Source organism: Chlorocebus sabaeus, chromosome 15 (genome assembly GCF_047675955.1).
Source record: "Chlorocebus sabaeus isolate Y175 chromosome 15, mChlSab1.0.hap1, whole genome shotgun sequence".
Taxonomy (NCBI): domain Eukaryota; kingdom Metazoa; phylum Chordata; class Mammalia; order Primates; family Cercopithecidae; genus Chlorocebus; species Chlorocebus sabaeus.
Genome location: NC_132918.1, coordinates 36,623,350 through 36,640,594, shown reverse-complemented (window position 1 = coordinate 36,640,594; position 17,245 = coordinate 36,623,350). Strand labels below are relative to the sequence as shown.

The following is a 17,245-nucleotide window of genomic DNA, read 5'->3' as shown; positions in this document are numbered from 1 at the left end:
TTAAAGGCTAACCCCTCAACCTGAGCTCCGCAGTCCAATTCCTTTCATGTCCTCAGGGCCACCTCCTTCATTGAAATTTACCTTGCTTTCCTAAATTTCTAACCTCTCCAGTAGACATTAGGCAGTCAATTGATATTCTAGTTTGCCTCTTTTAGTAATGTGGTAGAAAATCAAACCTTGCTTGTTGTAAACCATAAAGATTTGGGGGTCAGTTCTTACTGCAGTATAATTTGGCCCACTTTGATTTCCTCTTCACCGGGCGCTTCCCATCAGGGCATGAACACGGTCAAATCTCTTCACCTTAGAAACAACAAAAACAAAAAACCCTCTCTTGAATTCCCTTACCCCTATCAGCTACTGCCCTATTTTTCTTCCACCTCTTCACAGCAAAACTGCTGGAAAATGTTTCACTTCTTAATCTCTGTTTCACTTGCTACCCTACTGCAATCTGGCTTTTACTTCTACAATGCCACAGAAAGGGCTCCCATTAAGATCATCAACAACCTTGTTGATAAATCCAATAGACATTCTCAGCTCTTACGTCATTTGTGCATGCTTGCCACTATCAATTACTTCCTCTTGTTGATACACTCTTCTCTCCTTTAAACACTACTCTTAGATTTCAAAACAACACACATCTTATTTTTCTCTTCTCTGGCTGATCCTTCCTAGATTCTTTTGTAACCTTCTTTTCCTCAGCCTGTCCCTTAAATTTTCATTTTCTGTATTTGACAGCCTGAGTGATCTACAGACCAGCAACACTGGCATCACCTGGGAGCCTGTAACAAAAGTCGAATCTCTGATCCCACCAGTGTTCTACATTTTAACAAGATGTCAGGTGATTCCTATGCACATTCAAGTCTGAGAAGCAATGGTCTACAGAATTCAGGCTGGGCCCATTCCGTTTCTGACTATTCACTCCCACACTCCAACTACTACCCATGAGCCCATTAACTGTCAAATACTTATCTCCAGCCTAGATTTTTCTAGGCATCAGATCTACACAGCCCTCTCCCTCCTGCAAATCCTCATTTGTATAACCTATAACAATATCAAACTCATAGTGTCCATAGCCGAGCCAATCACCTTTCTCCAACAAGCCTGATCCTTACAGGCAGGCATAAAAGAGTCATCATTAACAATGTACTTATCCCTTCAGATAAAATAGATCACAAAATCATTTTGAGACTACCTCCCAAATCACTTTAATCTGTCCACTTCCCTCCATCTCCACTGCCAACGTGCTAATTCAAGCTGTCATTTCTCACCTTAGTTACAAGGGCTACTTAACTGGTCTCCCTGAACCAGGATTGCCTCTCTTCAATCCATTCCTTATACTGCTACCAGAGTGAATTTAAACATTTAAAATCCAGTCATTTCATTCTTCGTTTAAAATGTTTTACCAGCTTGCTACAGTCCTTAGAAAGACTCAATGTATCTCAAGGCCGTGCTTATTTTTCTAGCCCAGAGATTTTCAAATAGCTGTTTCTGAAATTATATTAAAGGATCGTGAACAGCATTAAAAGAGAACAGAGAAGTTCAAAAACAAAAAAACTTCAAAGCAATGTGCAGGTAATTAAATGTTATTTTACAAAACTTTTCATCTAGTTATACATATGTGTGTACTGGGTTGTAAATTCAAATATATTCCTTTTTGTGCAAAGCGGCCAACAAGTTTGAAATTGACTGCCCTAACCTCATCTCACTACTCTCCACATCCAGGTTCTCATCTTTTACAGTTTCTTGAACTGAACATTTGCTTCCTTGATCTCGGTGTTGTCGCACATGCTACTGCCTTTGCCTGGAATCTTTTCCAAACCCCAAACTTCAAACACACACACGTACATTCACTTTGCTATCTTTCAAGTTCAGGTTAAGGGTTACCATCGCTAAAAAATCTTCTAAAATACCTTGACCTGAGTTAGGTGATAGCATATATTCTCTAATACCTTAATATTGTATTATATTTATCGCTCCAAACAAACCACAATCTCTGTAGAGCCTATATTAATACAGTGCTTAAGACACCATCACAAAAATAATGTTCTCAATAAATACTTGTTGTAAGAACATTTGTTCAAGAATGCATCATTAGAATGCATTCATTTTCAGCCAGGCAACACAACTCACGCCTGTAATGCCAGCATTTTGGGAGGCCGGGGCTGGTGGATCACCTGAGGTCAGGAGCCCAAGACCAGCCTGGCCAACATAACAAAACCCTGTCTCTTCTAAAAATACAAAAATTAGCCGAGTGTGGTGGTGCCCACCTCTAATCCCAGTTACTCGGGAGACAGAGGGTGCAGTGAGCCGAGATCACACCACTGCACTCCAGGCTGGTTGACACACTGAGAGTCCGACTCAAAAAAAAAAAAAAAAAACTATTCATTTTGAAAACACATGACATGACTTTAAAAGTAAAAGTTACCGAAATTCTGACTGGGAAGCAATAACATCAGCTAAAGGTGGTCAAAGAAGAACTGGGATGAGCCCATTGAAAAATACATTAAAACAAGACGGAAAGGTACATTTTAGACAGGAGAACAGTATGACACTGCAATAAAAAGTAAAAATAAATTATGTTTACAAAAGCTATAATTATATCAGACTGGGGACATGGGCTCGGAGAAATGTGCAAAGTGGTAAACCTGTTATGTTGAAGCCATATTACCAAGATTTCCAGAAAACATGTCAAGATGCAATTGAAATGTATTAGACTGAGACAGAAGTGACCCGACTTCCAAATTCAAGTTGTGAATTAGGGAATGAAATGATCTAATTTTTCCTTTTAAAAGATCACCATAGGCGGCTCTGCAAAGCACAGACAATGCAGAGCAGGAATGGAAGCTAGATGACTAGTTAGAAGGTAAGAACAGTTAGATTGGGATATATTAAGAAGGCAGAGATTTGCTGAAATGAAGGGGAAGCAGCAAAGATAAATCTCATTTGGCCTTGGCAAGTGAATAAATGGTCAGGTCACCACTAAAAGGAGGATAGGAACGCAAGCAGAAATCAAGAGTTCCATTCATAACATCCACTGCACAACTGGCTATATCCTTCATGTGGAAACAATAATGAACATTTTTTCCTGACCTATTTAACTTTTCATCTGTTTAGGTATTATTTTCCCAGCTAGACTGTAAGCTCCTTGAATACCACATTTCTTCAAGTCCCTGGAGCAACATGCATAAAACCTTGTTTGAAACAGAGCCTTAATAAACAAAAGTTGTAAAGTTACTTAGACGTCTCTATCCTGACTTTCAAAAGCCAGTTTGCCCAAAGAAAAAGTTAATTTGGGGCTGTAAAAGAAGTGGATTTGTTTTTTAAAGAAGTTTAAGTTATGAAGATAAATGGATAAGGCCCCCGGAAACAACTGAATGGTTAAAGAAATAAAAAGAAAAGGAATGGTTTTAAAATAGTAGTCTAGGCCAGGCGCGGGGGCTCATGCCTGTAATCCCAGCACTTTGGGAGGCCGAGGCGGGTGGATCACCTGAGGTCAGGAGTTAGAGACCAACCTGGCCAACATGGTGAAACCCCTCTCTACTAAAAATACAAAAATTAGCCGGAGGGGTGGCGGACGCCTGTAATCCCAGCTACTCGGGAGGCTGACGCAGGAGAATCGCTTGAACTTGGGAGTCGAAGTTGCAGTGAGCTGAGATCGCGCCACTGCACTCCAGCCTGGGCGACAGAGTGAAATCCTGTCTAAAAAAAAAAAAAAAAAAAAAAAAAAGGTAGCCTAAATGATGATCTAATTACACTCTATAATACATTTTATAAGGTAGTTTTTAAAAGGAAGTCACCAAAGGCATATATACTAAGTTCTTGCTTAATGATAAAAATTATTTTTATTAGAATTTTATTTATTTGTCACTCCGACAACTTTGTTTCCTTTACTGCAGATCTTTAAGATACAAATCAACCTGACAATCACCTGAAGAGAGGAGAGTAAGCCCCATCATCTCTGGAGATTCCTTTCATTTTCCTTTTCAAAGAGAATCTGCTGATCAATAGAAATTTCTCCACCCCAACACAAAAGCAAAACAAAACAAAACAAAAAAACCTAGGTTTGCGGATAATTTTAACACTAATAATAAAAGCTGGACTATTTTCCTGAACGATCCACAGCCAAAGTAGTGTCTGCCTGCTTTTGTTCCGCGCAAACCTATCTCAAATGTAGAAAGGTCGCTATTTGCTTCTTCACCAGGCAAAGACCTTAAAGTGACAATTATTATTCTAAGTGAAAGGATGGCCAGAGATACGACAACGACACCCCTAATAAAGTTAATTTCAGTTAGAACGTGAACTTAACATTTGCTTTGTCACAGTTCTCAAGTCCTCTAAGCAAAGTATATATTCAGCCTGCATAAATCCTGCCTGTTTTTCGTCAGATGCGCATGGCTAATGTTAAGCAGTACACCCGCTACTGGGAGCGCCCACACGATACATTTGCGCCTCATTTGCATTTCACAAAGCACGTGCATCACTTAAGACACAAAAGCAGGAAAAAGGGGGCAGCGGGAGAGAGAAGAAAACCTGTGCTGCCTCATCCCCTCCACTATCGAATCCGAGATTACCTCTTGTCTCTCCGCTTCCTTGTTCTTCTGTCCCTGTTTTTTCGCGTACCACATGCCGATTTCGCGGCCTTTTAGGTGCCCAGGGTGCCGGCCCCTGCCGCCTCGACCACCCCCTCCGCCGCCGCCTCCTCCAGAGCCTCGGTTCCCTCCATGACCCCCTGCCGGCCCCCCTCCATAGCCCCCACTGGAGCTGCGGGGCCCCCCATCACGGCCCCAGTTCTGATGGTAGTCATAACTCATTGTCCTGGCGGACTACAACCCGTCAGAACCACCAACCGCTGGAAATGGCGTCCGGTCCCGGAAGGCACTGTGCGCCCACTTCCGTTTTGCTTCCGTAGCGCAGCGCAAGAGGGCGGGCCATTTAGCATCACAAGCAGTGGTTTCTGGTGACGTCACGGCGTGACGACCCCGGTGATCTGGACGGTGGCAGGGGTCTGGTTTTGTCTGATACCCCTGAGTTGTTTACCTTTGTACCTCTGGAGCAACAGCCAGCCAAAGGCCCGTAGATTTTCTTTCGCTAGGCCCAGCAAGTGAGCCAATGGCTTTTGGTTTTTACTTTCTTACTCCTGGTAAAATCCGCAGTTTTCTTGCACTTACGTCCTAGGGTAGTAAACGTTGATTGAAACGAAAGAACTCGTGGATCAGTTCGCCGTCTTCTAAAACTCTCTAAAAAATGAGTTCTTCTTAAGTCTTGAAAACAGCCTGACAATCTTTCAAACATATACTTTAAAATACCCTTAACCTCCTTGAAAGTATTGTCACTATTTACTACATTTATCCAATAGTGTAAGATGAGCGTGTCTAGCCAAATTCAGTGCAGAGCTCTTAGGCAATGTAAATAAACTACTTTGAAAAGTCATATGTTCATTTGAAACCATATACTGTTTATTAACCAGAACACTTGAGTGTTTTGTGCAAGCTGTTCTTGAATAATCAAGTAATTGGGCCACACAGGCTTGGATGTTCACCAGGAGATATATAGCTCATGTTACGGTTAACTGATGTAAAGGTGCTGGGAATACTCACTGAACAAAGCAAGTATGGCATTAACTTTCATTTGCCTACAGTCTTAAGGGAAAGACAAAGGCTATCTTTGTGCAGTGAATTAAGAAATGGAAATGTTGTATGACAGGAAGGGGTCTACGATACACCACTGTGACCTAAAAATTATTTTGAGCAAAGACATTTGAGTTTCTGAAATCTACCTGTCTAAACGCAGAACCACGCGGAAAAATTCAAATCAATCTCCTCCCTGGGAGGGAAACCAGGGAAGACTGACTCTTATCACTGGATGCTAGAAGCTGGCAACACGCTTGAATAGACATTGTCGTAAAGCTATCATATCTGGCATCTGTTTTAAGGTGTCATTTATTTTTTCTAAAAGTCATTTGTTTTTTCCATAAGTGCTGTTTTCCCCTTCCCTTCCCCTTTTCAGATGGTAGATAAGCCGGAATTCTGCCTCCCTGAATCACCTTTTTCTGTGAACTCTGTTATGTATGTGGTTAAGTCTGTCTTTTCTCTTGCTAATCTGTTTTGTCACTTTAACTCTGGGACCTGCAAACACTGAATCTAAGAGGATAGACAAAAAGTTTTCCTCCCTAAGAGGCATGAGATATTACAGCAAAAGAATTTAATTTTGGAGTTAGGTGAGTTATGCAACAACTTTTGACATAAGTAGATTTTTGCCAGACTAATGGGCAGAAGAAAAGTATGACAGGTGTAGGGAACAATATGTAAAGACAGATGATGATGTGAAACATCGGAGAGCTTAGACAACTACCCTGAATCTTAGAGACTGATAGGGAAGGCCAAAGAGGTAGATAGGGGTCTGATTATGGACAACCTTATGTACCACTTCAGGAACAGTGGGATGTTATAAGCAGAGGAGTGATTATTTTGACTGCTTCAATTAGAAATAAATAGCGGAGACAAGAGTGGATACAGGGAAACTAGTTAATGTGCTATGATGTAGGGGAGGCAAAATGGGATGACAGGGCATTACATATGGAAATAATTGGAGTCAGGGGGACATTAGAAGATAAAATTACTTTAATTTGATGATTCATTGAATGTGGAGAATTAGAAGAGTTAAATGACTCCAAGTTTAAGATTTGAATTATTAACACATGAGGAGACACATTATATCCTGAGACGAGAAATATAGGACAAGGAACATTTTGGGGGTGAGGGGCAGAGTGAGTTAATGTGTTTTATTTGTACATTTCAACTTTGAGGAACTTATGAAACATACAAACAGAGTATCTGGAAAGCAGTTGGCTATAAGAGTTAAAAGCACAGAGGCCGGGTGTGGTGGCTCATGCCTGTATCCCAATACTTTGGGAGGCCAAAGTGGGCAGATCACTTGAGGCCAGGAGTTTGAGACCAGCCTGGCCAACATGGCGAAGCCTTGTCTCTACCAAAAATACAAAAATTAGCTGTGCATGGTGGTGCACGCCTGCAATCCCAGCTACTCGGGAGGCTGAGGCAGGAGAATCACTTGAACCCAGGAGGTGGAGGTTGCAGTGAGCCGAGATCGTGCCATTGCACTCCAGCCTGGGCAACAGAGCTAGACTCTGTCTCAAAAAAAAAAAAAAAAAAAAAAAAAAAAAGAAAAGAAAAATTGAAAAGTGAAAAGCACAAAGAGAGTAGACTGAAATTACATGTTTTGGGAGTCCTTGGCACATGTAATTAAGGTCATAGGAATAAATAATTTCTACAAAAGCATCCCAATTGGACACTCCTAATATGAAAAGTTTGTCAATTGTCTAAGAGATGAGATTGAGTAGGCATATTGAAGATGATAGGGGCAAAGTGGGAAGAAAATGGTGAGAGTGCTATGGACTAAATCTTTGTATTCATGCAAAATTCACCATGAAGCCCTAACTCCCAGTGTGGCTGTGGAAGAGGCCTCTAAAAAAAATGTAATTAAATCAAAATAAGGTCGTAAAGGTGAGATCCTGATAAAAGGTTTACTGCCCTTTAAAAAGAGGCATCAGAGAGCTAGTTCCTCCCTCTCAGAGGAAAGGACATGTGAGGACAAAACAGCCATCTATGCTCCAGGAATAGCTCCGTAAACCAAAACTAAAATTCTTCCTATTTTATTTTATTTTATTTTATTTTATTTTATTTTATTTTTTGAGATGGAGCCTCACTCTGTTGCAGTGGCACGATCATGGCTCACTGCAGCCCTGAAATCCCTGGTTCAAGCTATCCTCCCATCTTAGCCCCCTAGCGTAGCTGGGACAATAGACGTGTACTGCCACACCCACCTAATTAAAAACATTGGTAGAGATGAGGTCTTCCTATGTTGCCTGGTCTGGCCTTGAACTCCTGGGTTTAAGCAATCCTCGTGCCTTGGCCTCCCAAAGTGCTGGGATTACAGATGTGAGCCACCACACCTTGCCCCAGAATAAAATTGGAAGCCCTCCCAACTAACTGAATGGATCCGTCCTCTCAGCCAAGAGCATTCTAAAGTAAACCTGAAATATTTGTTCAGGCCATGATGGGAATGGGAGGTTGGACATGCCTCGTTATACCTTCCTTCCTTTGGAATCAGGTACGGCTGACCTGTATTAACGTTGAAGTAGAGACCTTAAGATTGACAGAACGGACTCTTTGTAGCAATATGATATCAACATAGCAGTAGGCCCTGAAAGAAAACATTTTACCCCAAAATATATTTCTTTGACATATTTTGAAACAGCCCTTCAAAGCTGTCTCTCATGGGGAAAATTACATTCTGTAGAGAATCTCCTTCCCTTTCCAGATCTTCTCCATGATCCAGGAGAGGATTAACTAAGAGTCTGGAACCTTTTTAAGTTGAATAAAAAATAGTTACAATCTATTCTTTCTGAAGTCTGCTACCTTGGAGGCCTTATCAGCATAATAAGAACCTTGGTCTCCACAACTCACAACTGGGTTAACTTATCTTAACTCAGACAGTCCCTTCTGTTGATTCCAGGTCTTTAGATAAACTCTTTCAATCAGTCAGAAAATCTTTGAATTCACCTATGACCTGGAAAACTCCCTCCTCCTCTGAGTTGTCCAACCTTTTCAGATGGAATCAATGTACATCTTACATGTATTTATTGATGTTTCGTGTCTCCCTAAATATATAGAACAAAGCTGTAGCCTGACCACCTTGGACACATGTTCTCAGTATCTCCTGGGACTGTGTCACGGGCCATGGTCATTGGCATCTGGCACAGAATAAATCTCTTCAAATGTTTGAGAGTTTCACTCTTCGTTGACAGCTCTTATTGGGAATTGGATTAGCTGGCACCTTGATCTTCGACTTCCTAGTTTCCAGACTTTAAGAAACACATTTCTGTTGTTTCAGCTGCCCAGGCTGTGGCATTTTGTTATGACAATACAAACAGACTAATACAGAGAGTAAGGTTGGAAGAGAATTAGTGTTTATTTGTCACTTAGCATTTGCTAGGTATTAGACTAGGTGACAGGCATTTGTGGCAGAATAATGGCCCCAAAGATGTCCTTGTGTGTTTTTTTTTTTGGGGGGGCTCTCAATCTGTTGCCCAGGATGGAGGGCAGTGGCATGACCATGGCTCATTATAGCCTCGACCTCCCAGACTCAAGCAATCCTCTCACCTCAGCCTTCCAAGTAGCTAGGACTGCAGGTGTACACCACCATGCCTGGCTATTTTTTTTTTTTTTTTAATCTATAGAGGTGAGGTATTGCTGTTGCCCAGGTTGGTCTTGAACTCCTGGGATCAAGTGATCCTCCCACCTCAACCTCCCAAAGTGCTGAGATTACAGATGTGAGCCACTGTGCCTGGCCGAGATGTTCATGGAAACTCCCTGGAAACTGTGAATATATTACACGGCCAGGGGAAAGTAAGGTTGCTAATCAGCTGATGTGATAATTAATTTCATGTGTCAACTTAATTGGGCTAAGGGATGCTCAGAGAGCCGGTGAAACATTATTTCTAGGTGGATCTGTGAGGGTGTTTCTGGAAGGGATTAGCATTTGAATTCATAGACTAAGTAAAGAAGATCACCTTCATCAATGTAAGTGTGCTGGATCCAATCCATTGAGGGCTCAAGTAGAATGAAAAGGTGGAAGGCTAATTCATTCTCTCTTCTTGAGCTACGACATCCATCTCCTGTTCTTGGACATCAGCACTCTGTTCTCAAGCCTTTAGGCTTGGATTAGAACTATACCACCAGCTTTCCTAGGTCTCCAGCTTATAGAAAGCATATTGTGGGACTTCTCAGTCTCCATAATCTTGTGATCCAATCTCTCATGATATAGCTCAGTTTCTGTGTATCTATAGCTATCCTATTAGTTTTGTTTCTCTGGGAAACCTGATGAATGCAGCTGACTTTAAAGTAGGAAGATATCCTGCATTATCTGGGTGAGCCCTATGTAATCATAAGGGTCCTTGAAAGTAAAAGAGGGTGGCAGAACAGAAGGTCATAGTGATGTGACATAAGGATTTTACTAACTGTTGCTGGCTTTGAAGATGGAGGAAGGGGTCACAAGCAAAAGAACTCGGGCAGCCTCTAGAAACTAGAAAAGAAAATAGATTCTCCCCCAGGGCTTCCAGAAAGAATAGAACCATACTGATCCTTTTGTAGTTCATGAGCATGTTCATTGGGTATTCATATGCACGTGTGAGATGTGCCACCCTCTAACCTTGTTATGACATCGGCACATTGCTCATCTAACATGAAGAAAAATAAATAAATAAAAAGAAATACAACAATATTGACCCCTTGATTTTAGCCCAATGAAGACTGTTGTCAAAACATTATGCTACAGAACTTTAAGATAGTAAATTTGTGTTAGTTAAGACTCTGTAGTAATTTCTTATGGCTACACTAGAAAAGTAATACAATTCCTTATCTCATTTCACACAATCCTCATGACAGCCCCAGAGAAAGTTAGCATTATCTCTATTTTCTGATACACTCTTTTATTGCCCTTCACCTGATGTTTGCTGATCCTAAGTCCATTCTTAGTTATAAATGTGAAATTACTGTTTTCCATACTTCTTAAGCATGAACTAGTACTTAAGGTATTACTTGAGGCTATTTCTTTAGGTGAACACTTCAGGACAAATGTCACTGTAGTAAAAATCTGCACAAAAGGAAGATTTTCAATGAAAGACCTGAGAGATATTGATGGGAAGGAAAATGTCAGTTGTTACCTGCTTTTTCTTTTTTCCCTGTCTTCATCAGAACCACGAAATTGTTTACACTACCTAATGCCAGAAAACAAACAGAATGGTTCATTATAATTGCCATTGTTTCTCTTACTGGTCCTCTGTTGTGTGCTGTTTTTGGGCAGGCAACCAAGATGTCTCTTTCAAATGTCCCCTTCATTAATGATGGCCTGGGCCACAGAATGCGTAGCCATTGCTTTCAAACCCACAGCATTTGGTGTCCAGCTTCTGCTCTCCCCATCACACCTGCTGGCCAGTCTGGAATGCAGCAAAGGTGAGCCACACAGAACCACACCACCACTGGAAACTGTCACAATTTTCTCAGGATCAGGGAATCTTTTATTCATTTTTAAAATCTGAACCCTGTGAAACAACTCTTATATAATTTATTCATAGCTGTAATATTCTTAAAGGCATGGGGGTGAAGGAGATTTTCTTCAGTGTTTTTGGAAAATGAAACCTTTAACTTCTACTTCCACTTAGAGGTAGGGATAGGGACATGCTGATAAAAGTGACTCTACCCTTCGATAGAATGTAAAATCTGGCTGTGGACTGGAACACCTACACATAGCCTGTCCATTTTATTTCTCTGTGCGGCCTAGTTTGAGCCTCCTCACAGCATTGCAGCTGGATTCAAGAGCAGGTGTCACCAAGCAAGGTAGAAGTACATGACATTTGACATCTTTATGAACCAGTCTCAAATGTCACATAGCATCACTTCCTCTATGTTTTACTAGTTGAGACAGTTACAGGTGTCCACTTAGGTTTAAGGGCGGCTAGGGCCTTAGCACACCATGGGAGTATAGAGCCAAAGTCACATTAGATGAGCAGGATGCAGGAATTAGGGATCAGCCTGGGCAACACAGGGAGACCCTGTCTCTACAAAAAATCAAAAATTAGCCAGGCATCGTGTTGCAAAGCTTGTGGTCCCAGCTACTTGGAAGGCTGGGGTGGGAGGACAGCTTAAACCCAGGAGATCAAGGCTGCAGTGCGTGCATTCATGCCACTGTGCTCCAGCCTGGGCAACAGAGCAAGACTCTGTCTCAGGGAAAAAAAAAAGTGGAAGAAGAGAAGAGCATGTGGAATGGAAGGAAAACAATTCTAAAGGAAACACTATGCTAGGTGAACCAGATATTTGTATGAACAAATGCCATGTCTGCCTACTAATTCCATCTGTTTCCCACAAAAAAAGAAAACAAAAATTGTGACTTTGTAAGGTCATAGGGTTTCAAGATCCACATTAAAAACCTTCTTGAGAGAGTTTCATAACGTATTTTCCTTTTGAAACTACATAATCTCATTAAATTGGTGGATTTTCCTCACCCAGTGTAAACATGCAATCTTAGATCTTAGGAAAAAGTATTGTGAAAGAGTGCTAAGAAATTTTAATGAATAGAACTTTTTTTAATTTAAAAAGGATAATGAAAATATAAGGCCTTTTAAGGTTCAGTTAGCAAGTAGATAATGTAACTTTACCACACTAAGTGTTTAACCGTGGCTTTGTCTAAACTCCTAATATTTTTTGACCTGACATTAGAAAGTTTTTGGGGCTGGGCATGGTGGCTCACGCCTGTAATACCAGCACTTTAGGAGGCTGAGGCAGGCGGATCACTTGAGGTCAGGAGTTCAAGACCAGCCTGGACAACATAGTGAAACCCCGTCTCTACCAAAAATTAGCTGGGTGTGGTGGCAGGTGCCTGTAATCCCAGCTACTCAGGAGGCTGAGGTGGGAGAATTGCTTGAACCTGGGAGGCGGAGGTTGCAGCGAGCCGAGATCACACCACTGCACTCTAGCCAGGGTGACAGAATGAGACTCTGTCTCAAAAAAAAAAAAAGAAAATTTTTAGAAGTTGTATTTTTACTAAGTGGTAGAGAATACAATTTACCTCTGAGGCATATTTTTTCCCTTATTCTTGAAAAATTACCCAGTGAGACTACGTATATGTGAAGGTAGAGCAAAGGTCTTCCTCTGTAACAAAGTGTTTCAAAAACAACATGCCTTCGATTATCTAAACTGCTCTATATAACATTGCAACAGATTGTGTTCAAAGTTGTTTTATATTTGGATCTTTGCTCAATTCTGGAAAGTGATTGCCTATTCTTGAGAGGAATATATGTTTCTATGCCTGTGTATGAATGTTTGTGTATATGTATTCTCTATGTATTTGAAATTAAGACTTCAAGGTTGTAGGAAAGACTAGCAGATATGATCTTCTTTGTACTTTAAGCTATAAAAGAGATTGTATAAACAAACTACCTTACATTTGGAGCACTATAGTCTGAACTAGAGTGTTGACGTCACAGATTCGGGGTTAAGACCGTACAATTCAAAGTTGGGAAAATGTATCATTGTTCAATTACTGTGTGCAATGCCTCTGCCTCTGCAGCTTATAAAAATGGGCAGGGAGCGCTATTTACATTCTATTATGGTACAATATGTGATTGTCTAGTTGGTTATAGGGCATGCAACAGAGACAGACTTGCTAGTTCTTCGCCATAGTTTGGGTTCTTCTTCATGTACACAGCTAAATACAATTCCTAGTCTTCTTTGGAATCAGCTGTCATTCTGTATTGAGTTCTATCCAATAGCAGAGGCTGCAATGACTGAGGTGCAGTTCTTCCAAGCCAGTCTCACCAAGCACTCCAGTGCAGAATCCTTCATGTCCTTTTCCCATCTGTCGACTGATGCAGATGAGCAAAATGATCATAAGAACCATACATTAACATTGTAAAACTACATGAACTTAGACCCCTGAGCCATATCTTAAAGAAGAAAGGAATGATAAGGAACATTCATTTAACTGCTGCTGCTCTCTGCCTTCCAAATCTTGTACAAATGCCTTTCATTGTTAGATGCTAAACCCGAACTTTGCAGAAAAGAGGGTCTTGGAAACAAAGTTTTCTGTCTTCTAGCCTCTGTGATACATAGAGGAGTGGAGAAACATTGAGATATTGCAGAGTATTGACAGAAAATAAATATGATACTTGTTTTTCCCTCAAACTATAGGCTTCATAGGCTTTTAAGAAATGTGTGATTTATTTCATGTTACCAAGGAAATCCTCTCCACTTATTGCATCAGAATACAATTCTAATGCCATCTCTACTACTACCACCCTAAACCTAACCAACATCATCTCTAGCCTAGACTATTAGAATAGCCTAAGTGTTCTTTCTGTGGTGGTTTTTGTGTCTGTACAGTCTTTGGCCCTTGCAATAGACAATCATTTTTGAAATCAGATCATGTCACTTTTTTGCTCAGAGCCCTCCGATGGCTTTTCACTTCATTTAAAACAAGACTCAGTGTTCATACCTGGTCTGCAAGGCACTAATAGCCTGTCTCCTCCTGCTATTATCTGTTTGCCTTTATCTCCAACCACTTTCTCCCTTTATCACTCAGCTGCATTCACATTGACCTCCTTAATGGTTTCAGATTCCAAAAGCCATACTCCTACTTCTGGATACTTGCTGTTCCCTTTGCTGGGACTGTGATTTCCCTAGATAATCACATAGCATGTTTCCTCACTTTATTTGAGGCTCTGATGAAGTATTACTTTATTAGTGAAGGCTTTTCTGACTAAATTATTGAAAACAAACACTCTTCCCATATTTGTCCCTTTATTCTAATTTTACTCTTTGGCCATTGTTACCTCTGGTCCCTATTTTCTGTCAATACACTTAATACCAGCATACATATATATGTACCACACACTTATCACTACCATATGTATATATGTAAATGTATAGAAAAGAACGTAACCTATCCAAAGAGAGGTTTGGCCTCTGTCCTCACCTTCTGGGGAGGTAATTTCTAAGCCCTTGTAATGTCATGGCTGAAGAGTATCTTTGTTTGTCTGGGGTCCTTGGACCAGCAGATAGTAACAATGTGTTTTAGAGAGGGGACTTTTGGGCATTCTGTATCAACTTGGCCTCCTGGAGAGCCTGAAAGAGACATCAGTCATATGAGTAGTCAGCCATGCTTACCCTTGCTCCCACCATGATGCAGCCCCAGTAAGGACTCTTTACACCAAGGTTCAGTTGAGCTTTTCTGCTTGGCAGTATTCTGTGCAAGTTGTCACACATCGACGCCAAAGAAAGTAATGCCATCCATGACTCCATGGGGAGAGTACCATAGAAATTCCACATTTACAACTTTTCCTGGACTTGGCTCTGTGACCTCTTCTCTAGGCTGATTTTATTCTGTGTCCTTTTGCTGTAATAAACCATAACCATGAGTACACAGTTTTCTATGAATTCTGTGAGCCCTTCTAGTGAGTTATTGAAACTAGCAGTGGTTTTGGGAACTCCTTGAATTTGCAATTTGTGTCACGAGTGAGAGCAATCTTGTGTGGACTGTGTTCTCTGACTTTGTGGTTGTGTCAAACCCAGTAAATATAAATACATATATTTGTTTTGTTTGAGTTTTGTTTAAAAGTTATAAAATCAAGTACCTAGAACAATTTTTAGTATGTCGTAGTCATTTATTAAATATTAGAATGAAGAAATGAATTAGGGTAGCTGAAAAGTATAAGAAATTAAGAGAAAATTGATTTATAAAATCCAATATTACAGACACATGTCAAGAAAAGCTTCCAAAAATGCATAACTAAGACTTTTTTATTATATTTTAAGTAATATGGTGGCATTTGCTATCTTCAAAGAGTTGCCTCTGTCAGTCACAACTCTCAGAAGTCTTAGGGATTATGTATTAGGTGTTTATACTATTAGGGAGTCTTGGGGATTACGTATTTACAGTTTATAGGAGTCACCACCAGATGGTGATATTTTTATTAGGTAACAAGAAGTTTTTGCCTTCAGATACATCAATTTATAGAGAAAAGAGATAACTATACAAAATAGATATTTATTAATAAGAAGAACAATATAACTATACAAGGGTAAGGTATTTGGCTATATCACAAGGTATCTATAAAGGTATTTATTTCCTCTACTAGAAACACTTTTATAATCAATCACTCTACAGAGTAAGTAGACTTAAGTGAACTTGTGTAGTTTAATCTTCTCCTCCCTTAACAAGGATTTGGAGCGCCATTCATGCTTAAGCACAGCTCTAGTAGATTTTTCTTGTATACTTAGCTATTGTTGGGTTGGAATTTGAAGTGTTACATGTTAGTAATATGATGCTGATTAGCCTTTCAAACTATGACTTTGGGCTAAATAATCCTGGTGTTGTTTCAATGCAGCAGAATTTTTATGTGCATCCATTATACAGTTAATTCAACAACCAAATGCAATTAAATGGGAATATCTTAATTATTTTTCCAATTCCCCTAGTTTAAACTTTTGTTCAGTTAAAATAAAATGAGAGGGAAAGTGGGCATTACTATCTTCTATCTATTTCTTAATGCTCTTTAAACCTTGATTTCTGTTATAATCTCTGTCCCATTCAAATTGCTGTGCAGTTATAAAGAATGAGTTTGCCTCCAAATCTTTGCTGTTTTTCAGCTTTATTATGATCCTGTGTCTAATTTACTTTTTGCCTGAAATTGCATTTTAAAGCAGCAATATCACCTTTCTCTTTCAGAAAATTATACATCTAAGTTTAAGATATCAAAGCCTATCTTTTACAAAGCATTATTAGAATATTCAATTCAATTTTTCTTTTATAAGGACATTTAATGCTACTGATTTATAATATCTGATTGATCTGTTCATGTGTCACTGTGTGAAAATAGCTGTTAATATTGGTGATACAGTCTTTTAAAATAAAATATATTTGTAATGAGAATACATTTGACTTTGAATTCATATGTTACACATTATTTGAGGCTTGCTTTACAAACATTATTAATGGTAATACATATGTTTCCCAAATTTAGACAACTAGCTAATGAGAAGTTAAAGATTGAGAAAGTCCATTGAGATAATTATTTTGAAAATGACTTGTCCTTGTGGCAACAAAACACCCTTTGAAGATGAAACATTCTGAAAGCCCATGTCAAGCAATTTTGAATTCTCATTCAAGCTAATAAAATAGAAACAGAAATAAATCATTCTAAAATACAATTCATTCATCTGGAAATAAATAAAGTATATGAATGAGGGGAGGGGCACAAAGTCTAAGACCACGTAAAGTGTCAACTTAGTAACTTTGGAAAATAAACTTTTAGGTAATATATTTCATATATGTTTACAGGAAGGTTAGAATAAAGCAATTTGAAGAAAAATCACTTTATAATTTTTGAAATACACATTGCTATTATGCTGCCAAGGTGCTTCCTGCATTTTTGCAATGTAATGCCTTCTAGAATTGTCTTGAAATGTATATCATACAATCACTTAATAAAATAGGTTCAATTGTTTCTTTGAGACAACACGTCTTTAGAGAAGAAACAAAGAAGCACCTAAACTTGATATAATATTTGAAGTAAACTTTTCTGTTTCAAGAATAACTAAGAAAGTTTGTCCAATCCATAGCTTTAAAAACAGATACTTCTGTTTTAGACTTATAGGATTTTGGACTGCTGTAT

The 17,245-nt window shown here is 39.5% G+C and overlaps 1 protein-coding gene and 1 non-coding gene across 2 annotated transcripts in view; one reads left to right on the top strand and one right to left on the bottom strand.

The window, feature by feature from the left end:
- The window catches only part of DHX36 (DEAH-box helicase 36), a 50,904-nt gene extending 46,039 nt beyond the window's left edge, over window positions 1-4,865 (bottom strand). Inside the window, exon 1 of the mRNA XM_008008660.3 lies at window positions 4,572-4,865. Coding sequence (XP_008006851.3) covers window positions 4,572-4,811 — 240 coding nt within the window. The 5' untranslated portion in view covers window positions 4,812-4,865. The remainder of the gene's footprint in view (window positions 1-4,571) is intronic.
- A 5,292-nt stretch (window positions 4,866-10,157) lies between these two features.
- LOC119626081 (small nucleolar RNA U13) lies at window positions 10,158-10,261 on the top strand. Its single transcript, XR_005242271.1, has one exon. It is a non-coding gene; the product is annotated as a small nucleolar RNA U13 (small nucleolar RNA).
- Window positions 10,262-17,245: the final 6,984 nt, after the last annotated feature.